Source organism: Silurus meridionalis, chromosome 2 (assembly GCF_014805685.1).
Source record: "Silurus meridionalis isolate SWU-2019-XX chromosome 2, ASM1480568v1, whole genome shotgun sequence".
NCBI classification, from domain to species: domain Eukaryota; kingdom Metazoa; phylum Chordata; class Actinopteri; order Siluriformes; family Siluridae; genus Silurus; species Silurus meridionalis.
Genome location: NC_060885.1, coordinates 20402042 through 20427373, shown reverse-complemented (window position 1 = coordinate 20427373; position 25332 = coordinate 20402042). Strand labels below are relative to the sequence as shown.

The following is a 25332-nucleotide window of genomic DNA, read 5'->3' as shown; positions in this document are numbered from 1 at the left end:
TTAATAAATTTTTTTTATTTTACAAATATGTATACATCAAAAAATATTTAAAACATTTGTATATAACAAAGAAGTCCTTCAACCACCTCCTGAGTGACATCTAGTGCAATTGGAAAACAGACATACAGCAAAGTTTATTTAATACGGAACTTTCTATGCACATTTTATACACCTTATGACGTATGTATATATTCATTTTAGAGCTGAAGGCTTCAGATGCAAATTTTCCCCAAATCCCAGAATCATGAGGACAAAATTTGTTAAACTAAGATATTCCAGGATAACATAATGGCATCAAAGTAAAGAATTGCACTACTGATATCAAGTGGAAATTTAATAAACTTTATAATTAAAAAAATATAGTAAATACAAATTTTTAATATATGAACAGTATCTTTCTACCATACAATATTAGAACATTCCAGTATAAATAATAATCCGTTTTTTTTTTTGTTTGGTTTTTTTTTTGCCAGGTATACATTTGCATACTATAATGTATGTAAACAGATTATTTGCCCATTATTTATTAATTTTTTATTGTGATGAAGATATTACATGTATAAAAACATTAAACTATTTTCTGTGCTTGTAAATGGCCACGGAAACATGGAAATGTATTTTGCTGTGTCTTATTAACACTTATTAGCAGGCATGTTCACTGTTTCTTAAAAATACCTGGGAAAAATGTTTAAAAGAAAACCCCCACATAAATAAACATTACAAAGATAACTGCTGCTTAAAGATGAGAAACCATGTGCCAGTAACTGAATAAAGAAAACGCCCTCTAATGGATTGGTAAGGCAGTACAGTGCATTATGCTTTACATTTATAGGAGAGAATAATTGTTCTTTCACACTGTAGCACAGTGACTGGAACAGAGTGAGTAAATGCCTTGCACTATTATACTAAGTACTACGGCAAAATAAATGTGTGGAAAACCCAAGAGAGAGAACTCAATTTCCAAAGAGTGAAATAGGGAAACTTGCTCTCCACACATTTACACATTTTAAAAACTGCATAGTTTAAACTCTGAGCAAAACCTCCTTCAACATTCACATGATGACTCCCAAGTCACTTACAAGGAAGAAGAGCAACCATGTCCAGATGTCAATAAATGACTATTCATCAAAGAGCAAATTATATGTTTTCTCCAACACATCTGCATGCTCGCCTAAAAGCTCTAGTTTCTCAGGCTCATCGTTTTCTCCGTCTGAAAGTTCTCCATTTCTATTTAGAGAACCGTCATCTTTAAGAAGCTCTTCTTCTTCGGAAGGGTCAGTAGAGAGCGACAAGGATGAAGACCTCATTAAATAAATGGGGTTTTTATCCTCTTCGTTCTCTACTGACCCTTCCGAACTTTCTCCTAATAGTTGGTTTTGTTTGTGTTTGTGATTTGTTGCTGTGTCATCTTTTGCCTCATCTGTATCTTTGTCATTCAGGTTTATTAAAGTTTGTTTGTCTTTTATTTTACACGAAACCATATGTAATTCTTCAGTCTCCTCTTGAATCTTTTCAGCACTGTCCTCTAGCTTTTCCTCACTCTCCATTGGTACTTCATCTTCCTCCTCTGTGCACTCTTTCTCATCAGATTGGTCCATGTCTGACTCCTCACTCAGTGACTCTTCGGTGTCTTCCTGCTCAGTCAATTCGATTGTTTTATTTTTGGGTGTTTCGTCCTCAGGAAGAGGTTTCCAGTAATCATAAAGCTTTCCCTGGGTAAAAAAATAAATAGAAAGCATACAATGAAATCTTACAAAAATTACAAGTTCAGTGACATGAATCATGTGAGAATGCCTCAAATCACAAAAACACCTGACTGTTCAGCCCAGAACTACAATTACAGCAATCACAGTTTTAACAATGTCTGGGAAGATATCTGACTCATCACAATTATTTTAGGGTGCTGCATGGCCATGTAACAGCTAACAATAAAAGTAATTCCCCATCTCTTAAGGAAGACTGACAAATTGTAGTATGCTTTGGTAGTTTATTCATTAGGGAATCTAGAAAATTCGCAATATTGGAATACACAGATTGTTTTCAGTCTTCCTGGAATAAACCATAAAATATACAAATAGATCATACCTCCTGTGGTCTTGATCTCTGGAGAAGCACCTGCCATTTGGTGTATATTCGAGCAACAAAGTCTTTCACCTATTTAAAATAAATAGATAAAAAAACAATGGTGATTAGGTTTCTTTTTTGAGTATTCTTTAATTGTCAATGTCAATAGCTAGAAGAATAATTATTGAAAGTTTATGAAAATCTCTGTACCTTACTCCTGTAAAGCATTTTCTCGCTCTCCCTGATGTCACATTTAATGTGTTTCTCAAGTTCAGCAGACAGTAGCAGCAGTTCGTTCTGAATGAAATACAGACAGCACTGTGTATAAAAGCCTATTTAAACTCCTATATAACACAGTTGGGGACTGGGTGCTTTTACCAGTACACATTATAAAATTACCAACACTTAAATTAACTATACACATTCTGTTTATGCCAAACCAAAACAGCAGACTTTCAGTACGGCTACTATTCCCTTTGCCTCTGTCAATAGACAAGCAATAACTGTTTAGTGTCTCAGCGCTCAAAGGACCAGGACTGCTGTTTCACTACGGCATTCAAATCTGCCACTGCACCCTTATGATAACAGGGAATACATTTAAAAATGACAATTTAACATTTTCACCCACAGACCATCTATTAAAATATGAGTTGTAAACTATAGCCATTTTATGCACCTTAAATCTTTAAAAGGAAAAATGTCATTAATGAGACACTATTCAGTGTCTCATTAATACACATACACACCCAAGAAAAAGAGGGAAAGAAAAGAGATGCGACACTTACTCTCTGTTTCGATGGCAAAAACTCAAAATTGGAAGCTTCGTTTGTCAAAGCCAAAAGGCTATAGCAGAGGTAATAAGCCTATATAAATGTTGAAATACATGATCACAGATTAGTTTTAATAAATATAGTTTTAATAAATAGCTGACAATAAATGCATGTATAAAATACAAGCTAACTGATATGTAAGTAACGTTTTATAAAGCAATTGCTCTCTGTTCACCTGTTGGTCTGGATTGGTGGAACAGTCATCAGTCTCCTGTGGCTCTGTGGTCTTTGCAGCTATTAAGCCCTTTAACAGCAGTGAAGGGCGCATTCGAGGCAGGTAACATCTCAGATCAGAGAGCTGTGAGCGGAACACAAATGTACAAATATATCTTGTAAACTCGTGTTAGTGATTTGATGCAGTTAGCTGTACTAGCCACAATATAAGAAGATCATTTAGATTCGTCTAACCTGAAATTCTGTGCATGAAGGTGTATAAGTGCATCTGTGGTTTAACAGTTTAGAGATGATCGACACGCTCACATGTCTCCTCAATTGCCTTACCGGTGACACAAAAAGATATTTTAATATATTAAACAATATACAAAGAACATACTTATTTTCATAGAATAACAATTCACTCACTTTCCTCGGCCACTGTGAGGTAGAAGCTGTACCAGACGTCTGAGGTTGTGGTGATCCTCACTCAAATTAGTGATGGCCTGGCAAACACGAGCCAACTGCACACACACACACGCACAGGTGATCACAGTGAGATAATACAAAATGTATGTGGTGTGTGTTCATCAGTCAGTGCAGTCAACACTACAGCAAAACAAGATTCAAATGTACAAAAGTGTTGGATTTCGGACTTTAAAATGCTTTCACCAATGCTTCCCACACAAGGATACTTTCGCACTGTGCCTTTGTATATTGAGGACCTCAGATGTTTATTTTCTACTATTTATATAAGTATGGATTGAATCATTTACAGGAAGCAACATTCCTTTTTTCCAATCTGCCATGTGGTATGAATGCAGCAAAAGGAAAGCGAAGGGAGCAAATAAGTAAGTGAGCAAGAAAGAGAGAGCGAGAGAGAGAGAGAGAGAGAGAGAAAGGGTTCGGTGTGAGAGCAGATCCGCACCACACAAACAGGGAAGAACCAGTTTTCTGTTACTTCATAGAAGTAAAGCATTCAGTGATTCATTGTTTAACCATAATAATTTGCAATTATTATAAATATTGCTATTTTCTTTGTATCATTAATTTAAAAGGTCATGTACAAGAACATAAGTAAATTTGAAAAGTAAATTTTATGAAAGAGACAATGCAAAAACTCCAGTAATTTTTATGTTTATATCCATTGCATGTAAAACCACACCCCGCATCAAAAATGGGAATTAAAAATAGTAATAATAAAATTTACAGCTCAACTGACAGGTGAACTAAAAAGAGTTGTGTGCATGTAGTGTGTAGACAGCTGACATGTTTTAGGATATAAAATGTATTTGATTATATTAACACAGATCTTGTTCTGGTCCAAAGACTAACCTGCATTTCCCAGTTTGTCATGTTGTTCAGGAGGTGCTGTAGCAGGCAGCTGAGGTCTCCAGTGGGCAGCAGCTGTAAACGTGTCTCTAGACTGACTCTTAACACCACTGTCAACATCAGGAGCAGCTCCTCATCACCATACACCCTTGGACACAGGGCTGTACATAGTGCCAGGTACTACATGAAAAAATATACACACACTTTGTATGAAAAACACCATTTTTCAAATTTTGAATTGTATAATATAATATGATATAATATAATATAATAACCTTAATAATGTTCTCAAAATTGTGCTCTGGAAATGTGCCACCACCTTTCTCACTTTTTGGTCCATCAGGCTGGATTTCCATACTCTCTCTAGCAAAGGCCAGTAAACATATTAATATGAAACATTAATTCCAAACAATATATAAAGACTTGTTTTAAAGCCAGTGAATGCTGACAGGGAAGATGTTTAATGTAACAAAGGCTCAGTACTCACAGCAGATCTCCCTCATTAAAGGGGGGTTGTAGATCCTCCAATGGAAACAAACTGACAAACGGCACACCCATGTTGAGGAAGACCAATGCAACATCTTGAATGCTGGGCACCCACACCTCGTACTTCTTATTGCTTTTCTCCACTAAAACACACAAACAGTGTAAATTGTAAATATACCCACTAAAAACACCAAACACCAAATTCCTGATTCACATTATACAATACCTATTTGTTGAGCAGCAGATAAGGCAATGTGCATCAAAGTTTGAAGAATCTGTGCAGACACGATGGGGTTTGGGTGGACTGACATCATCTGTCGTTCAATTTAAAAGTTAATGTCATTACAGAAATGCATAACTCCAGCATTTAACAGTCAAAAATAAAATCTGTATATTATATATCAAACATAACCTTATCAGTTTTCCAAGTAAACAGTAAGCTTTTGCATCATTTACACCATATCGAGTGGAGAGGGATTAGAAAAGCGTCCCAAAACTACAGCCCTCCACCACATTTGGAACGACCCTCTGAACAATATTTTGAAATATAATTTTAAATATGCCTTAATTATATCATATCTGTATTTGATAATAAAGGTCAGCTTTCAAACAAAAACTTCCCTTAGTATTAATAGAGGTCGATGGCACTGATAGTTTTCCGCTCTAGAGACGAATTACTGATGCAAGAATGATATATTTATTATTTAGAATTTATTAATTATATTTATTAATGAATATGTTCATATATATTTCCTCTAGCACATTTTCAGGATTCAGTACCTTTTTTTTGTAATAAAGTTTAGCAGTATTTTAAGTGTTATGTTTTATCACATTATTCAACAATATTCAACAATCAACAATATTCATATACATAAGGAAATGTTTTGATTTCAATAGCAATGAATATGAAAAAAAATCATTAGGATAGTAATAATGCTCTGTTATTAAGCTATATATATATATATATATATATATATATATATATATATATATATATATATATATATATAAGTAAATGCTCATCTGTCTATACGGTGCATAACAAAATAATAAACTGATATAACATTAGTAGGCAAAAGAAATACATTTAAAATTATAATAAAAACTCCACAATAATACTGGTAATCACTCCAGCGCATGTCATTTGCGGGTTACAGACCAACCAGGTCCCCCATTAAAGAATGAAAAAATTATGTGGCCATCACAGAAAAAAGTTTGCTTGTTAGTTCACCTTGTGAGTCTGCATGACATGGTATGTATCTAGAATGAATGTTATGATGTACCTGAAAAAGCCAGCGGGTCACCTGAGGCTGGCAGGGGGAGGATGAGTATGCTCTTCTAAACAAGCCTGCACTCAGCAGCAACAGAAGCTGCTCTGAATGTGCTCTGTACAAAGAAATACAAGCATTTATCTAGTCATGCATGTATTAAAATGCCAGTCAGGTTGTGTAGATTAAGAAAATGTGCTTTTAGATCAATTACCATAAAGCAATGTTTCATATGTAGGTTTTGAACTTACTGTAGCAGAGTCTGCTGTGCTCTGTTGTTTGGTGTAACACCCATCTTCCTTAAGTCCAGACTCTGTTGGTTAAAGAGTCGGCCAGAGTTGGTGAGAGTGAATACTTCCTCTCCAGGGTGGATGTCTCTTATGACACATGAGGTAACTGAGAATCTCTGTAAGAATTCCCTAGAGTACAAGAACAGATCATAATTTACATAACTGTTTTAAACACTTTAATACCTCAATGCGTTAACACCAACAACAAGCATACTTCTGTTCATGTGAAAGTCCTTCTTCTGTATTTTCATCCTCTTCTTCCAATTTTAACAGGTCTTCTTTACAAGTTTGAAGCAGCTGCATTTCCAGCTCCTTAGATCTTTAAAATCGTGAAGTAAACAAGGTAAAGTATGAATTTCATGAGACAAATAGCGTGTTTAAATGTTATGCATAGTTACAAATCACAAATGGCACATTTGCTGACTTACTTCAGATTTTGCTCCTTCTCTTTCAGCATTTGATCCAGCGTGTTCTTGTAACTTGTAGCCTTCTTTTTAAGATCCTCTGCCTAAAAAAGGAAACCATTGTAGATTAAAAATCCTCTGCCTTTTACTTATATAATTTACGTGATGTGTTGACTAAAAAGGTTGTTTGTAAAACGAATTATTATGGCAGTTCTTAATATGGAAGACAATGAACTATCTACAGTTGAAAGTTAAAAAAAAATAAAATAAAAATCTTAAGGATGTATATGCTTTTTTTTTTTTAAAGCCTTTTAAAATTTCAGCAAATAGTAATCATTCAAAGCTTCATTTGTTTAAAAAAGTCTAATTTATTTTAAATTAGTCAATTCAATAAATCCAGTGTTATCTCCAAAATTATATCTATTAAGTTAGAATGCCTTAATGCTAGTGCAAGAGTGAGAACGTTATGAATTGCCAAGAATGACTGGCCTGACTAGCTGAATGTTGGTAGTTCACATAATTAGTGTTTTTTCCCATTGAACAATACAGTTTTATAATTTTAATAATTTAGGGACCTTTAACAGTTCAATCAATTTTCCCAGCTATTTTCATTAATAACTCACTAATACTTTAATATATTAATTTAAGACGTATACTGATGTTATCTTACAGAAACTTTAATGCCTGGAGTGCTGGGCTCGGAGAATGCCGCCTTATCTGGAGTGGCAGGCACACGGGCACTGTGCTGCAGGATCTCCTGCAAAGACAGCAGACGGTCCTCCTCACTACTATGGCTGCTGCTGAGGCTAAGAGCACAGATCTCCAACCCCACATCTTCCTCAAACTCCAAATCCAGAGGATCCTTCCACACCAGGTCTTCCTTCTCATCTTCATCCTTCTTGCCTTTGGTAAGGGTTTTTGCCACGTGTGAGCCTGTGCTGTGCTGAGAGCTGGGTAAAGTAGCTTCTGGTTGCTGGAGAGGAGAGATGGTTTTAAACCGATCCTTATGGTCTGGTGAAAAACTTGTGCCTGAGGAAACAGGCGAACACCTTTCTTCCTGTTTTGGGATAAGTGTACTAGAAGGTGAGTGGCATTGGCCATCAGTGACTGAGTAACCTAAAGGACATTTGTTTTCCGTAGATCTTTGCATCAGTTCTTTCTGATGATCTGTTTCATGGACCACAGTGCTCAGAGTTGCAGTCTGGAGTCCATGATTGTCTGTCCTTGGTTCTGGAAAAAGCTGTTTAGCTACATGGTTTGAAGCCATTATTCTGTCTCCAGGACTATTATTTAATGCTGGGGAGCATTTCTCACTTAAAGTCAGCACAGCTGCATTACTTGTCTTCAAGAAGGCACATTTGATAAACTTTGGCGATGAGCTAATTTGGGAAGAGCTGCCACTATTAGAAGATGGGGTAAATCCACTTTCTTTTTGACACAAATTCTTGCTCTCTCCATGTCGTTCTGCACTGGATTCTCTTCGTCTTTTCAAAGATAAAGATCTGCCACCTGCTACAAAAGAGACAAAATGATAAGACATGCCCCTGTGCCCCATATGATTCCTTACTCTCTTTCTCTACAAATCACCATTTTATGTTTGTATTCGATCATCCTACAAGGTGAAATATGGGAATGTGTACCCTAGGCTGTACCATTCTGGCAATAAATTATTGCTTTACATTTCACAGTAGGTACAGAACGTATAGTGGAAAAAAAAAATTGGGCACAAAAGCAAGGGAATTTTCAACACAGTTGAAATGGCACTCTATCACAGGGCACCACTCAGCCACTCATTCGCACATAGAATCAATTTAGCATAGCCATTCTACCTACCAGCAAGTGTTTAGACAGTGGGAGGAACCCAGATAAGAAAAAGAAAACCCTTTTTAACAAACAGCTCCCAAACAATGATCAAAAATGTAAAATTCATAGAGTTGTGCGTGTGTGTCAAAATGAACACAAAGAAGGACTATACCTGGTGTAGCTGCCTGCACATGCACATCATCCTAAGGCACAACGACGAGAAAGAGCATGATCAGAACCATATCATTTAAAAATATATATATATATATATTTTTTTATGATTGCACAAAAAAACTTTTTTACCTGACTAGGTGAAGATGAGATGTCATCCAAATCAATTGGCTTGTCCATCTTCTCAACAGACTGCTGACTTTGCTGAATCACCCTACGGTCAAGACTTTGTCTTCTCTGAGAGTTTGGTGGGGCTGACTGTTTGTTGCTCTCAGATATAGAAGAGGAACTGAGAGGAGGCTGAACAGAAAGCATCTTATGCAAAGTATTCCCTTTCTGCAGCACAGGCCTTTCAACCTAAATATCACAGTTAAAAGTTTATACTGGTATATGTGCTAATAGAAATAGTAGTACTTATAAAATCTTGACGAGTATTTTTCTGGCAGATCTCTAGTAAAACTAAGTTAGAAATAAAGAATACAAATTAACAAATGTAGTATATAACAAGACAGACAGGTCATTTCTGCTTATAATATATTAATCTCTTATTTACCTTCAAATTCTCATTCAGCTGCTTACATAAAGCAAGGGCAAATTCTTTCTGTTTGTCATAGGAGCCCTGCCTTTGTAAAGGTGCATCCTTTTTAACAGCAGACTGGTATGATCCATTATTATTTAGGTGGTGGTGGTTGTTCAATTGTACTTTTTGTATTGGTACATAACAATTGTAGAGACTCTGCTGGCTTCCTGAAAAACCCTTCGTAGAGCCTGAAGTAAATGTCACAGCAGCTCTATTCCCTCTCTCCACCACAGAAGATTTCTGAGAAGGCGTATGTCGTGAGAGTGGGTTTAAAGGCTTAAGTGTGTGTGTATTCTTTTTATGTATCTCCTGAGATGAGCATTGGGACACTGGGTGAGCTCTTCCTTTATCGTCGGTTCTTTGACGTGATGGACCACCAAGTGGAATAATGTCATTCACTAGAATAGAACAAAGCGGAAGAAGTTATGTTCACTCTACTTGCAGACAAAGCCATTTCCAAAAAAGTTGAAATATTTTTTTAAATGCAGGGTAAGGAAAACCAGCAAATGATAATACCTTCATGTAAGTGACAAAATTTCAAAGAAATTAATGAATGTTTTGGTTGACCGCCTTGATTGTATTTTATAAATATAAACAAATTCCAAATATAATGCTTGCAACACACATTTAATTCACCGGCTTTAAACATTCTACAATAAGCATGTGATCTAGGGCATCATGATTAGGTATAAAAGAAGCATCTGCCAATGACTCAACTTTTGACACTTTGTGATTCAAGGACTCAGTTTATGTAGGACGAGCACAGAAACCATGCTCCTGAATGCGCATGACCTTCACACCCTCAAATGGCACTGCATGAGAAAGATTCATGCTACTGTTACAAACATTGCCAGATAGGCTCTGGAATAGTTTCGAAAACTGTTGTCATTTTATATAATCTGGCGCTGCATCAAGAAATGAAAGCTAAGTGTCTATTACATAAGGAGAAAGCCTTAAATCAGTGCTGTGCAAAAACACTGGTGAATTCTCTGGGCTTAATTTTTTCCTTCTTAGATGGGTTAAAAAAAAACAGTCTGATGCCGTTAGAAAAGTATACGTTTAACCTTTTTCAGAAAAAAAGGACATTCACATTGCCAAAAAATAAATAGGTCATCCAGACTGTTAACATCAAAAGGCACAAAAGCCACAAATACTATGACAGACTGTGCTGCAGGTCTCATTCTGTTTTACAACAAACACAGGCCTTACAGGCACATAAATTCATATCTGTTTACTATTCAAAATGCATAGTGCATCACATGAGGAATATCAGATAATGGTGACCACAGACTGTTTTAAGCAAGAATGGGAAAAAGTGATACAGATGCAAATGCATCTGTATCACTTTTTATTGTGTTGCAGGCATTACATTTTACATTTCTTTTTATTTACAAAATACATTTAAATTGCTCAGTTGCAGCAAAAAGAGGTGGAGAAGGTGGAGGAGTTCAGGTACCTGGAGTCAACAGTGCAAAGTAATGAAGAGTGTGTTAGAGAAGTGAAAAAAAGAGGGCAGGCAGAGTGGAGTGGGTGGAGAAGAGTGGCAGGAGTGATTTGTGATAGAAGAGTATCTGCAAGAGTGAAAGGGAAAGTTTATAGGACTGTGGTGAGACCTGTAATGTTGTATGGTTTAGAGACAGTGGCATTGAGTAAAAGACAGGAGGTGGAGCTGAAGGTGGCAGAACTGAGGATGTTGAGGTTTACATTGGGAGTGACGAGGATAGAAAGGATTGGAAATGAGTTTAAAAGAGGCAGATGTAGAAGACAGGATTGTGTGCAGACGGGTGATCCGCTGAAACAGTGAAAACAACAAGTTTTTTCCTTGTACTTTTTGTCAGTTTTTAAAAAGAATTTTCTCTTTTTAAGAACTGTGGTTTGTATAATGCATTAGCTAAAGAAAGCACCATGCTGCCCAGGAAAGCCTGCACGAACTAGCCCGAAGGTCAGTTATGCTGAAATGCATAGATTTCCATTTAGCAGCTGAACTATGAGAATATACCCAGTCACCAAAGCAGCATACCCTTGCCATGCATCAACAGGATTTCAGGCGTAGGGACTTCATGTGCAGCAAGTCACAGCTCCCGCTTTTTGTAGTCACCATATACATATGTATATTGCTGCCATAAGCTGATACACAAATTAGATGTATGCTGTACCATGAACTTCATTCAACTAATTATATTAAAGTTAGAACACTTAATGAACAATCTTTCAGGTATGTGCAATACTTAAGTTCATCTCTCACCCATAGAGGTGATGTGCTGCCTGAGGTTACTTTGCATTTTACATTTGAAGAAAGCAAAGATGGTGTCCTCAGAAGTCTTCTAATTCATCTAGACAAAAACAAAGGAAAATAGTTAAGTTAAGAAAATACCATAAAGGAAAAGTTCTTTACTTCACTGTCACTGTCGCACAGACTGCTGCAGCAGAAAACAATGCTACTGGGCACGGTGAATAAAGTAAACTTCCTCAACTTGCAAAAGACACTGCATGGGGAGAGGTATTCTCCACGTCAGTGCTTAGAAGTGGCAGTGTCTGCTTGACAATTTATTCACCTAAAAAAAACAAGACTGTATGTGTTCTAAGTTTCATGCACCAAGACGTCATGTGACGATCGGTGACGGCAGAAAGAGGAAACCCAACACGATAACAGACTATAACCACATGAACGTATGTGAATGTGTGTATAATTTTACACCAGTGCTACAATGTTTTCTGATGTGTACTATACAGGCCTATAGAAAAAAAGCACATATACTCATGACTCTCTCTCTCTCTCTGCAAAAGTGCCAGGCCTCACAGGTAATTGGTGTGTTTGCACAACAAAAGCAGGAGAAAAGTGGAGCTGCAGGCCTGTGAAAATCTCAGCAGGGGTGCTACTAGGTGTGAGGTCCTGGGAATTTACGCAAATTTGCGCAGGTTTAGTAAGGCTGTAAGGGCTGAAAAGTTAAATTTTTCACAGGTTATAACAAAATTAGATCTGTATCAGTGGGTTTTTATACCCTTATTTTCATATTTAATTTAATCTTAATTTAAACTAGTTTGGGAAAAGTTAATGTAATAGTTTGGGCATCTCTGATGTACAGTAATGGTCCTCTTTGTGAGTTTCAGAAGCTGTGCAGAGAGACTTCATTTTTCCTTTTGGGCGATGTTTGGACTGAGTTCTGGGATGAAATGTGTTAAGTGAAGTCATAATGTGAAGACTATTTCTTTTATACGGTGTGGTTTATAGCAAATAACTTTAACCTGTGACTGTTAATACTTTATTTCATTTTAATGTATTTATTAATTTACATTTCTATTTTAACACTAAAACTGTTTGCTGTAATTTTTCGATAAATAGTTTCAGTTGATGATTTAACGTTCGGACCTCTGTTTCATGTCTTACAACATATTGGACCAAAATTAAGAAAGTAAATAGTACAAATTGGATCCATCCCTGTAAACCCAAGTCTACTTCACCATTACATGCAAGTCAAAGCATATACAATTTTTAACTGGTCCTAAAAAACTATTAAATTTTATACAATATAAATATATATTAATATAATAATATTGATGTAAAGCCCTACAAGTCTGTTTTAATTTGCCACATTTGTTCAAGTTTTAAGATTATTCTTTGTGTTAAAGTAATGTATAACAACATTGTAGATTATTTAAATGATCCAGTGGCGGACCGTGCATTTGGTACCTGGGCCTTCAGTGAGGACTTACCCGACTTAATCCATCAATACTATACAAAAACACAATATAACAACGCATAGCATTACAGAGAGAGAGTCATTTCACATATGGAGGGTGAATACCATTTTACCAAACTAGAAACCCAGTTAAGACTCCAAACCTCTACACTACAACCACAACTGTGCCACCGACATCATCTGGAGCAGCTCAGAATCAATATTTGTCTAATAACATGAACAAAACATGAATGTCTACTTCCACAGTCAACAACATAAGATCTTGGGGCACAGTGTGATCTCACAACAACTCCAGGAGACAATTTGTGACTGCCAGGATGTGGTTGCATCCTTACTTCATCTCTAGGCTTCAGCCCAGCACGAGGGTCGCTTGCCCTCTTGCGGTCGTAGTAAAACTTCTGAACACATTTGCTTTTGTCTAGTTGCCGTTGACGTTTAAGGGGGTCGTACGCTGCTGTTGTGAGCAGCAGACGGGCAGCAGGCAGGTTGTTGCGGGGACACCTGGCCATCAGCAGCTGAGCTGGTGAAAGGCCTCCTGACTCCAATGGCATCGTTCAAGCAGTACAAGATGTTTGTCTGGTGCCTTACAAGTTTCTTAACAGTCTGGACTGCACGCTCTGCCTCACCATTGGAGTGTGGCGTATGTGGGGAGGATGTTTCGTGAATAATTCCATAACTTTGAGAGAAATCCTTAAACTCATCCACTGAATATTGTGGACCATTGCCATGACAATGTAAGCCCTTCAGATTCTCCACTTCAATAAATTTTGAGTAGTAATCCACCAGCAGAACATAATGGTTTCTTTCAAATTTAAACAGGTCAGAAGCTACTTCTTTGAATGGAAGATCAGGTGTTTCTGTTGGTTTGAGTGGTTGTCTAGGTAACCAGTTCTGAAAGTCTCCACACTTGGCGCAGTTCTTCACCATTTGCTCAATTTCAGAACTCATATCTGGCCAGTATAGGACCTTGCGAGCTCTCTGCTTGCTCTTCACTATTCCTAAGTGAGACTGATGTATAAGCTTCAGCATATGATCTTGCATGGAAGGGGGTATGACTATATGAAGACCTTTATAGATAACACCATCAGCAACGACAAGTTGGCTTCGTGAGTCCCAAAATGGCTGAACTGCATTAGGCACATCACACCTGTGGTCTGGCCAACCCTGTCGGATTGTTTGTTGAGACAGCTTCTTTGTGCAGTCCTGGAGCTTAAAAATATTTCTGCTCACTCACTGAAACAAAGTTGAGCATGGAGACACACTCAAAGCCTTCCACCTCTGGCTTGTTTTCAGGTAACTAAACTCTAGACAGTGTGTCAGGCAGTTCCATATCATTTCCTCGTCTGTACTTAACAGTCAGATCATACCACTGCAGGCGGAGGCGCATTCTCTGTATGCGCATGGGGGTAGAGAGCAGTGGCTTTCTGAAAATATCTTCCAAAGACTTATGGTCATTGTACACTGTGACATGGTTTCCAAATATGTAATTGTGGAACTTGACACATGCATGAACTACTGAGAGCATGTCTTTCTCAATTTGCCTGTAGCACGTTTCTGTATCTGTCAGAGACCTGGATGAGAAAGCCACTGGATGACTGTCCTGTTGTAAAACAGCACCAAGGCCATTGCTGCTGGCATCACAGAAGATCTTAACAGGCACGGATGTATAAAAAAAATGGAGCACAGGGGGCTTTGAACATAAGTCCTTGAGTTTGTCAAACGCTTGATGTTGTGCTGGTTGCCATGCAAATTCAACTTCCTCGTTCAGGAGCTGTCTTAGAGTCGACTTCGCTGAGGTTCGTCAGGAATTTTGACGGATAGGTGACGAAACCTAGAAAACGATGAACACCATCCTTGTCTGTTGGTGTTGGCATGGACTTTACAGCCTCTATTTTCGCTGGGTCTGCCTTCAGACCTTCTGATGTTATCAGGTGTCCTACGTAGGGCATAGAAGATTGCTTGATATGGCATTTGCCAAAATTGAGGCTCAGATTATAGCTTGTTGCTCTCTGAATTACTTTGCAGAGTGTCTCATCATGTTCTTTTACTGAGGCTGCTGCGATGAGAATGTCGTCCATGACACTTACTGCTCCGCTGATGCCCTCAAGCATCTCAACCATAATTTCTGGTGCGCATTTTAGGCCAAAAGGTAGCCTAAGCCACCTAAAAGACTTTAGCACCAGGCATTGCGGAGACTACCTCTTGGATGGTTCGCATTGGGTAATGTTCCCTCTTTATGACCTTATTCAAGTCACTTGTGTCAATGCAGATCCTTATCTTGCCATTACGGACGCTGCTACCATTGAACTCACCCACATGGTCGGTTGGCTGACTTTTGTGATGTATCCATCTTTAACCATCTCATGTAGTTTCTTTATTATTTTCTTTTTCAGTGCAGCTGGTTTATGGCAGACAGAATGGACTACACCTTTTGCATTGGGATCAATTTTAATTGGGTAATCGTCTAGTCCAGCTGGCACATTTTGTTCTGTTGTTGTGTGACCGTAATGTGTCTTATCTTCTTTGTTATTAGGCTGCAATGCATCAAGCCGCATAACTAAGCCTATGCTGTTGCACCGCTGAGCACATTTTCTTGAGAGATGTCCACAATCTCAAATTCTGTTAATATCTCAGCATACTTATATTTAGTCAGAAGGTCAACCCCAGCTTTAGGCTTCAGCTTGTGGTTAGAGTAGGACTTCAGCACTCGATTAGAGCATTTAAGCTCACCATCATTCAGGAGTGCCTGATAACTACTTAAAGTCAATGTTTTACATTTTTCTCCAGTATCAATTCTAAATGGCACCTTCTGAGACAGAATTTAAATATCTGCTGTCCATTTGTCATCACTGTGCTCATGTGTTTGTGTGATATTTATGCTCAGCATCTCATCATCTTCTGTTTCTGATTGCAGCTGCACACTAACTGTGTTTACTGATCTTTTTCAGCATACTACCACCCAGTGGTTCGATTTGTGACAGTATGAGCATACAGAGCCTTTTGCTCGACATGTGCTGGGTCGTTACCGCAACTTGGACAGTTTTTTGGTCGATTTACATGCATTTCTTTCTGCACAAAATTTGTCAGATTTTTCTGAAAGGTTTTCTTGTTTGCTGTTTGGTATTTTGTTTTCACTTTTACTGCTTGCACTTGAGATTCTTCTTCTCTGACAATTTTAATTTGCTTCTGCGACAGTTCAAATTGCGGGGCGATTTCAATTGCTTTTAGTTGCGGTAAATCTTCCCCTTTGTCTAACAGTCCCTCTTGGACACGCTTTTCTCTGACACCCGCTATTATTGCATCGACCAACATATAATCTGGATCGCCATACTCGCAATTCATGAGCAGTCTTAGTTTAAAACGGTGTCTGGCTATTCTCTTATTTTTCCTCGGCCTTATATAGTTGGCGAACTTGTCCAGGACTTTAGACGGGTCATCTTTCTCACCTTCGCCCCAGTGCAGCGTCTTATATACTAGGTACTGCAGCGCATATACAAAGTCGGAGGCCGTAAACCAGTGGTACCGCTCGTATTCACTTGTTCACTGGAAGTGGTGAACAAACTCTTTTTCCCAGGCTGAGACAAGCTAGCTAGCTTCGGGGTTGGCCGACCTCTCCTCACGATGTCTAGCTTTTCTTGAAAATGGATTTTTAAGTATGTCCCAGACCAAATAAATTTCCCTTACTCCGTAGGCATAAAAAAAGTCTAACTCGGATGTATTAATATGTGCACATAGCACATAGAGCAGGGGTGGCCAACCCGCTGCTCGCGAGCCACATGCGGCTCTTTGGCTGTGTAACAATATGGAATTATTGTAATGTCTGTTCAGGTTATATCTGCCACTAGGGGGGGAACAAGGGCCATTCTAGGCTATGAGGCAGAGAGTAAGGGAAGAAGTCAGTCGCGGTTAGGGGACTGTTTTTGCAGACTGTTTAATAAATGCAGACCCCGTTGGGTCAGTTCAAAGAATATGGACTCCTGTTTTACATGAAAAGACCACACTTTAACATGGTGGCAGCGGAAGTGGATTTTGCCCGAGTTTGAGTGGTTCACTGCGGAGGCGCCGGCGAAGTCCGAAGACGGTAAAGTGCTAACGTGTAGCGTGGAGTAGCATCTGAGTAAACAGGCTAACGCTAACGACATGGACGGACTTAGACCTCCACAGACGCTGTGTCTGGACTCCAGTAACCTGTCTAAAACGTGGAAGTCTTGGAGAGACGAGTTTGAACTGTACATTGGATTAACTGTTGCCGAGGACGACGAGAAGAAAAAGGTCAGGCTTTTTAGTTATCTGGTCGGTGAGAGTGGCAGAGAGCTACTGGATACCTTAATGGGAGACACAGCGCGGTCGGACTGGACGATTAAGGATGTCATTGAAAAGTTTGATAACTACTGCAGTCCTAAATTGAACGAGACAGTGGAGCGGTACAAATTCTTCACAAGAAATCAAGGTACCAGTGAATCCATAGATGGCTATGTTACTGAACTTAAGTTGCTAGCAAAAACATGCAACTTTGGAACATTGAGAGACTCACTCATTCGGGACAGGATTGTATGTGGAATTGACAGCAGCAACATGCGAGAGAGACTGTTACGGGAGAAAGACATGACATTGGACACTTGCATTCAACTTTGCAGAGCTGCTGAGTGGTCGCGGGAAAACTGCAAGGCCATAGCGGGACACACAGTGGAAGAAGTTCACGCAGTGCAAGGAGCTTCGTGCCTACAGCAGAAAGAAAGCACCGTGGATTGCAAGTTTTGCGGCAAGACGCATGAGAGGAGCAAACAGAAATGTCCAGCATTTGGAAAGAAATGCAAAAAGTGTGGTAAGGAAAACCACTTTGCAGTTAAGTGTAAAGCCCACATTGAACCAAAGAAGATGAAATCTGTGCATAAGGTTACTGAATGTGAAAGGGAATATGAGGACATACTGTGTGTTAGAGATGTAGCAGAAAGTGAAAATGTGAATGCTGTTGACTCTAACAAAGGTAATGACTCCCAGTTGTTTGCTGGAATGCTCCTAGGGAAAGATATTATAAAATTTCAGATCGATTGTGGAGCTACATGTAATGTTTTGCCTATTAACATGCTGAACACAGATGCTAAGCTTGAGGACACAAATTCTGTGTTAGTGATGTACAATGGAAGCAAAGTGAAGCCACTGGGTAGATGTAAAGTGAAATTAAGAAACCCTAGAAACCAAAAACTGTACCAGCTAGAGTTTCAGGTTGTGGACAAAGGTTGTACTGTACCACTGATTGGTAAGAGAGCCAGTGAGGCCATGAAACTCATAAAAGTACACTATGAAAACATTATGGCTATTGACAGCATTGTGACAACAGTGAGAGACACAAAAGGACAATGGACAATGGATCAAATAAAGACAGATTTTGCAGATGTGTTCACAGGAGACGGTTGTCTGGAAGGGGAATACAAAATGGAAGTAGATGAGAGTGTGAAACCTGTGCAACTTCCAAAGCGACGTGTTCCGGTCGCCTTGATGAAACCACTGAAAGAGGAGCTTCGGGACCTTGAGCGCAGAGGTATTATCACACCAGTAGACTGCAGCACGGACTGGATCAGCAGCATGGTGGTGGTGCAAAAGCAAAACGGTAAACCTAGAGTATGCATTGATCCAAAGCCCCTCAACAAGGCACTCAAGCGCAGTCACTTCCCACTACAAACCATTGAGGACGTACTACCGGATATGTCTAAAGCTAAAGTGTTCACAGTGTGTGACGTCAAAAGCGGGTTTTGGCATGTCAAGCTTGAAGAGAAATCCAGTTATCTGACTACGTTCTCCACCCCGTTTGGCCGCTTCAGATGGCTAAGGATGCCCATGGGAATAAGTCCGGCACCGGAAGTTTTCCAGCGAAAACTGACCCAAGCACTGGACGGGTTACCGGGCCTATACATTATTGCGGATGATGTGCTCATTACAGGTCAGGGAGAGACGCAGGAAGCGGCAGAAGGAGACCATGATGTGAAGCTGAAATTGTTCCTGGAGCGGTGCAGGCAAAAGAACATCAAGCTGAACCCAGACAAGTTCAAGCTGAGGAAGAGGGAGTGTACATACATTGGGCATCGCCTGACAGCAAACGGACTGAAAGTGGATCCAGACAAGGTTCGTGCAATTGAACACATGCCGAGACCTACAGATTTGAAAGCAGTACAGAGACTCTTAGGTATGATAAATTACTTGGCTAAGTTTTGCCCACACCTTTCGGACCAGTGTGAAGTGTTGCGGCAGTTGACACGCAAAGACACAGACTGGGACTGGTCGGAGCAGCATGAGAATGCTTTTGTGAAACTGAAAAAGACTATTGTGGATGCTCCTGTTCTGAAGTACTACTGCCCAGAGGAGGACCTCGTAGTACAATGTGATGCATCGGACACAGGTTTGGGAGCTGCACTCATGCAAAAGGGTAAGCCCATCGCCTTTGCGAGCAGAGCACTCACACAGACTGAGCGGGGTTATGCCCAGATTGAGAAAGAGTTTCTAGCTATGGTGTTCAGTGTAGAGAAGTTTCATCAGTACACGTATGGTCGCAAAGTTACTGTGCAATCTGACCATAAGCCGTTGGAGTCCATAGTTAGAAAACCTCTTTTGAGCGCACCCAAGAGACTTCAGAGAATGATGCTACGTATTCAGAAATACGACCTAACTGTAGTGTATGTTCCTGGCAAAGACATGCTACTGGCAGACACCTTAAGCAGAGCATATCTCCCAGAATGCACGTCTCGGAGCTCTGTAGAAGCTGAAATAGAGACGGTTAATATGGTGCAACACTTACCCATTTCTGGTGACAGTTTAAGCCAGATCAGGACAGCTACAAAAGATGACAAGACTCTACAAACTGTGATCCAACTAATGAAGCAGGGTTGGCCATCGGACAAAAGGGCCATGGCTCAGGAAATCAAACCTTACTTCTCATTCCAGGAGGAATTAAGTTATCAGGACGGCATTGTGTTTCGAGGTGAACGTGCGGTTATTCCATTATCACTGCAGAAAGACATCACCCATCGTCTGCACTCCTCACATCTCGGGGCAGAAGGATGTCTACGAAGGGCCAGAGAATGTGTCTACTGGATTGGCATGAACGACCACATAAAGACACACATAGCTCGCTGTGACATCTGCAGGTCAGTGGATGACAAGCAGCACAGAGAAACGCTCATCCCACACGATGTGCCAAGCAGGCCATGGGCCAAAGTAGGCGTTGACCTATTTCACTTCGATAACAAAAACTACCATGTAACAGTCGACTACTATTCCAATTTTTGGGAAATAGACTTTTTGCCAGACACGAAAGCTGCTACGGTGATAAGGAAGCTAAAAGCGCATTTTGCTAGATACGGCATTCCCAACACTGTAGTCTCAGACAATGGACCTCAATATTCATCACAAGAGTTCCAAAGATTCAGCCAACTGTGGGAATTTGACCACAAAACCTCATCACCAGGTTACCCGCAGAGTAACGGCAAGGCAGAGTCTGCCGTTAAAACTGCTAAGAGACTGTTGCACAAAGCCAAAGCATCTGGACGAGACCCCTATCTCGCGCTCTTGGACCATCGTAACACACCATCACAAGGACTGGAGAGCAGCCCAGCTCAAAGATTGCTGAACCGTCGAACGAGGTCTCTGTTGCCGGCGAAAAACAGCCTTCTCCAGCCTCAAGTGGTTCAAGTAGAGCAGGCACTGTTTACTAACCAACGGCGTCAATGTGCATACTACAACCGATCAGCCAGGGATCTAGATGCCCTACGATCAGGTGACACTGTCAGAGTGCAGCCATTTGAGCCGCATACCGAATGGAAGCTGGGCAAGGTGAAAAGACCGGTTGACTCTAGATCATATGAGGTTGAAATGGATTCGGGTGCGGTTCTCAGGAGGAACCGTAGACACCTCAGACGCGCCCGTGTTGTTCCTCAAATGGAGGTTGTTGATATAGAGACAGTAAACACTCCGGGTACCCATGCAGACACTGTAATATCCCAGCAGAGCCCTCACACTCAGGGCGATACCTGTAACGGTGATGGGGCGAAGACTACCAGATGTGGTAGAGTTGTTCGTCAGCCTCAACGCTACAAGGACTTTACTACTTAAACTGGCATTTAAGTGACTTTTGGGAAAAGAAAAAAAAAAAAAAAAAAAAAAAAAAAAAACTTTTGCCACATTTGAAAGTACATGTCTATTTGCATTTAATGTTTGCAAATGTGTTTCAGGGAAAAGAAAACTTTCTAAAAGAGAAAGGATGTAACAATATGGAATTATTGTAATGTCTGTTCAGGTTATATCTGCCACTAGGGGGGGAACAAGGGCCATTCTAGGCTATGAGGCAGAGAGTAAGGGAAGAAGTCAGTCGCGGTTAGGAGACTGTTTTTGCAGACTGTTTAATAAATGCAGACCCCGTTGGGTCAGTTCAAAGAATATGGACTCCTGTTTTACATGAAAAGACCACACTTTAACAGGCTGGTTTCATGCGGCTCTTACGTTCATATCGAAGTTTGTGTTTGTTTTTTAATGTGCGTGTTCGCATCGCGTGAGGACAATCATAAATTACAGGGATGCACCGCAAATTTTCGGGCAAAATACCTAAATTACCGAAACAACATGGCAGAAACACAACTGTAATGACGCAATAAAAAAGCGCAGCAGCACACGGTTATCTGGATAAGAGCAACATGTCTGCGGTGTGCGCATAGCGATTTGCAAAACATGCAATGCTGAAATTTTAAGAGGGGGTGTATCTGCAAAGAGTTTCTCCACGTCGGGTTTAATTTATAACCTGAAATCCAAACATCCCGATTGCCATTCTGAATATGAGAAGAACGCGGCGCAGAAAAGTAAAGTCAATCCGAGCATGCGCACTCCGTCTGTAGAGGACGTTTTTTGAAAAGGCAGGAAAGTTTTCCAGTGATGGTGCCAAGGCAAAAGGCATAACACAAAAAATTATGGATTTCATTGCCATTTGAATTGAATTTTCATTTCGGTGCATCCCTAAAATATTATCGTTGGTGTGGCCCTCTGACACAATTCAGGTTTCTCATGTGGCCCCTTGTAAAAAATTAATTGCCCACCCCTGCGGTATATTCATCTCATGCACATGCGCATTTGACGAAAATACAGTATTGAACTCAAGCGAAGTGAACACACACATAAAAAAAAAAACACACACAAAGTCTGTGTTTTCTACCCTGAAACACGTGAAATCAACGCATCTGTTCTGACTGACACCCATGTGAAAGAATTGATTTGAGTGGCAACAACGGAATACGAGCCAGATTTGAAGGGGATTGTTCAAGGCAAGGAATGACAAAAGTCCCACTAAGTAACATGCATAGTAAAAGAAAAACGCTATTGTAAATTATTATATTTTTGTTTGTGGACTTGGTTAAACTAAGAGTTTGTGTGTGTGTGTAAGAGGAAGGGATGGGTGATGTTCATGTGTGCCCATGTGTATGATGTGGCTCTTTGTGGTAACACAGTAAAAATGTGGCTCTCGGTCTCTGACTGGTTGGCCACCCCTGACATAGAGGCTGAAATCTGATTGGACAAAAAATCTAACATACACATACTGGAAGCAGTGCAGCCAAGAGAAACACTACGAAAAGAAGAGAATAAACTGTTGGGAATAAATTAATAAGATTTAATGGAACAAATATTAGAATTTATGTTGTAAATGTTAGTCAGTGCTTCTGATAGGATTTAGGCAGCAGAGAGAGAAGGCTTTGCTGGCCCTGACCGCCCGCCACTGGAACGATCTTGTTCGCCAATTCGTTATAACGACAAAAAAAAAATTCTGTACGTTTTTGCAACTCATGACTGATTGCATTTTACAGACTAATGACTGCCCTCTACAGGCGCAATATTGTAATATCTGTTCAACAAACTGTATTGTAAATGTTCGACAAAAACTGTATCCTCGCCCTACAACACAAAAGTAATAAATACTTTATAGATAGATTAGCAATCTTGGTCTTAATTAAATCTGCAAAAAATAATTCTGTACGTTTTTGCAACTCATGACTGATTGCATTTTACGGACTAATGACTGCCCTCTACAGGCGCAATATTGTAATATCTGTTAAACAAACTGTATTGTAAATGTTCGACAAAAACTGTATCCTCGCCCTACAACACAAAAGTAATAAATACTTTATAGATAGATTAGCAATCTTGGTCTTAATTAAATCTGCAAAAAAATAATTTAAAGAGAGTACTGAAAGTACAGAACTAAAATATTTTCCACTGCCTGTGACAAACACCAACTTAGTAGTGAAATCTAAGGCGAAATCAATTATTTTGGGTTTAATGATTATTATAAAATCTAATAATAATCTAAATAATCCAAACCCAAATTATCTATCTATCTATCTATCTATCTATCTATCTATCTATCTATCTATATATCTATCTATCTATCTATCTATCTATCTATCTATCTATCTATCTATCTATATTACAAACCATATTACATTATCAAATAAAAATACACAGAAATGCAGCACAGACACAACAACCTAAATATGAATCCCAAGTTGTCAGTTCACGTTTGGAGTGCCTTCCTATATTTATAATTATTATAGCAGACTTAATCATATACAATACAAAGCAATTTTATTTAGTTCCTTACAGTCAGATTTTAAAAAGCTGTCAAAGTTATCAACACAAAAGAATATATATATTCATTGGGAAAAAGAATGTCAGTGCAAATGTAAGAGTGAGGTGACATGTTTTTACTTGCATGTACCCTGATCACAATTTCAGCTGCAATTCTACAAATGCAAGACAAAGTTCAGCTGCTGTAAGTTGTGGTTTGCTATCAGGAAGAAGTTATTTTTTCAGACTGTGGAGTTGGCACATTATTTATTCAGAAACTTCAGTTCACCCCAAGAATCAGTTACGCTGTACAAACTGTGCAATTATGAATCTAAGATCTTTTTTTGCCAGTACAGCTTTCATTTTGCCTTTGTGTGGTTATGTGTTCCGTCGTATACATTACCTCCCTTGAAAAGGCAAACAACCATCTGTCATTTCCTGATTCTTGATCTAAATGTGCTAAACAGCTTAGGCCATGATACATTTTGTTTAAAGCCAAGTGATGAAAAATACTGTAACATAGAGGGAAATATTGTGAAAGGTATTTTGTTGTTGCCCACATGTGTTGAGTTTGATTGTTTAAACAATGAATGGCTCTAAATGTCATGGTTTAAGTCCTGAGTTACTTCTGTTAAGATTGGTATGCTGTTAAAAAGGATAAACTAACATAAAGGTCAGAGCGCACAAACGTTGGCTACAACCAGATGTCAAATGGTCAGCCAAGGACAACAACAGTAGTTGATAAAAAAATTCCAATTTACAATCCAATCCAATTCTCAGGAAAAATGTTATGTGCGGAAATTTAGCTGCAATACCATAAGATGGCCAGATTGGAATTCATAAAGATAAACAGAGATGCACAACAAAATTATGGGAACCAGCATTACCCTCTAACACAGTGATGGAAATGTGAAAAAATAAACTTTAAACAACGTCTACCAGAGTGATGGAAGTACAAAGAAAAAAAAGAATCTATTCATGATCCAAAACATAAGAGCTCTTTGGTCAAGCATGGTGGAGGTTGTGTTGAAGCTTGGATCCGCACAGCTTACTCATGTAGGTAACATCAGATTGATTTCCGAAGTCTACAAAAAATTTCAGTTGGATGAGAAATGGATCCGGTTTGACTGTAAGGAACTTCATGCACCAAGACAATGATAAAAAAACCCAAAAAACCACTGCTAACATAACAAAGGACTTCATCGAGGTGGGGAATTAGACTGTTAAGTCAATTATTAAACCTAAACCTTACTGAGCAGCATTACATATTCAAGAACATCAGATTCAAAACAATCAAAACAATCATATGGCTATTGGGCTATCATTTTGTTTTTAAATGTCTTTCTTTAAGTACCAGTAATTCTGGATTTGATCCAGAATTCTATATATTCAGATATTGTATGCTTTTTTTTTTTGTATGTGGCATTTTGTAATTTTTTTGTATCTGGCATTAGTTATGTAACTTCTGGGTTAATACTTTCAATAGATCTTTCTGCTTTCAGGATGATGACACATGAGAATTCCAGTGAACTGTAATGTGTGCATGTATTTGGAGGAGGAGCTTTGGAGAGAGGTTTGGATGGAGAGCGTGGAACTGAAGAAAATGGATGGACTTTGTTCAGTGTCTGAGACTTGGAGTTGTTATTGT

At 39.1% G+C, this 25332-nt stretch overlaps 1 protein-coding gene across 3 annotated transcripts; it reads right to left on the bottom strand.

Moving 5' to 3' along the window:
- On the bottom strand, positions 1 to 11716 carry slf2 (SMC5-SMC6 complex localization factor 2). 3 transcript variants are annotated; one of them, XM_046834460.1, is made up of 21 exons: positions 11627 to 11716; positions 11402 to 11508; positions 9355 to 9779; positions 8934 to 9158; positions 8803 to 8833; positions 7498 to 8339; positions 6852 to 6931; positions 6638 to 6742; positions 6385 to 6552; positions 6149 to 6251; positions 5092 to 5179; positions 4867 to 5008; positions 4655 to 4742; positions 4383 to 4559; positions 3477 to 3571; positions 3303 to 3390; positions 3070 to 3192; positions 2850 to 2927; positions 2275 to 2361; positions 2086 to 2154; positions 1 to 1712 (listed from the first exon to the last, which is right to left on the bottom strand). In XM_046834460.1, exons 2-21 carry the CDS (start codon positions 11412 to 11414, stop codon positions 1119 to 1121), a joined length of 3621 nt encoding a protein of 1206 aa, XP_046690416.1. In that variant the 5' UTR covers positions 11415 to 11508; positions 11627 to 11716; the 3' UTR covers positions 1 to 1118. The 3 variants fall into 3 exon arrangements, with proteins under 3 accessions (XP_046690416.1, XP_046690397.1, XP_046690406.1); XM_046834441.1 differs by lacking the exon at positions 11402 to 11508 and having other exon boundaries at positions 11627 to 11714; XM_046834450.1 differs by lacking the exon at positions 11402 to 11508 and having other exon boundaries at positions 7498 to 8336; positions 11627 to 11714.
- Between the last annotated feature and the right edge of the window lie 13616 nt (positions 11717 to 25332).

Coding starts and splice junctions, on each gene's coding strand:
- slf2 (XM_046834441.1), bottom strand. CDS start 11,663: ATGCAAAGTAACCTCAGGCAGCACATCACCTCTATGG. Junction 3,391..3,476: donor CCTCACAGTGGCCGAGGAAA/GTGAGTGAATTG, acceptor GTCACCGGTAAG/GCAATTGAGGAGACATGTGA. Junction 2,928..3,069: donor CCACCAATCCAGACCAACAG/GTGAACAGAGAG, acceptor ACATTTATATAG/GCTTATTACCTCTGCTATAG.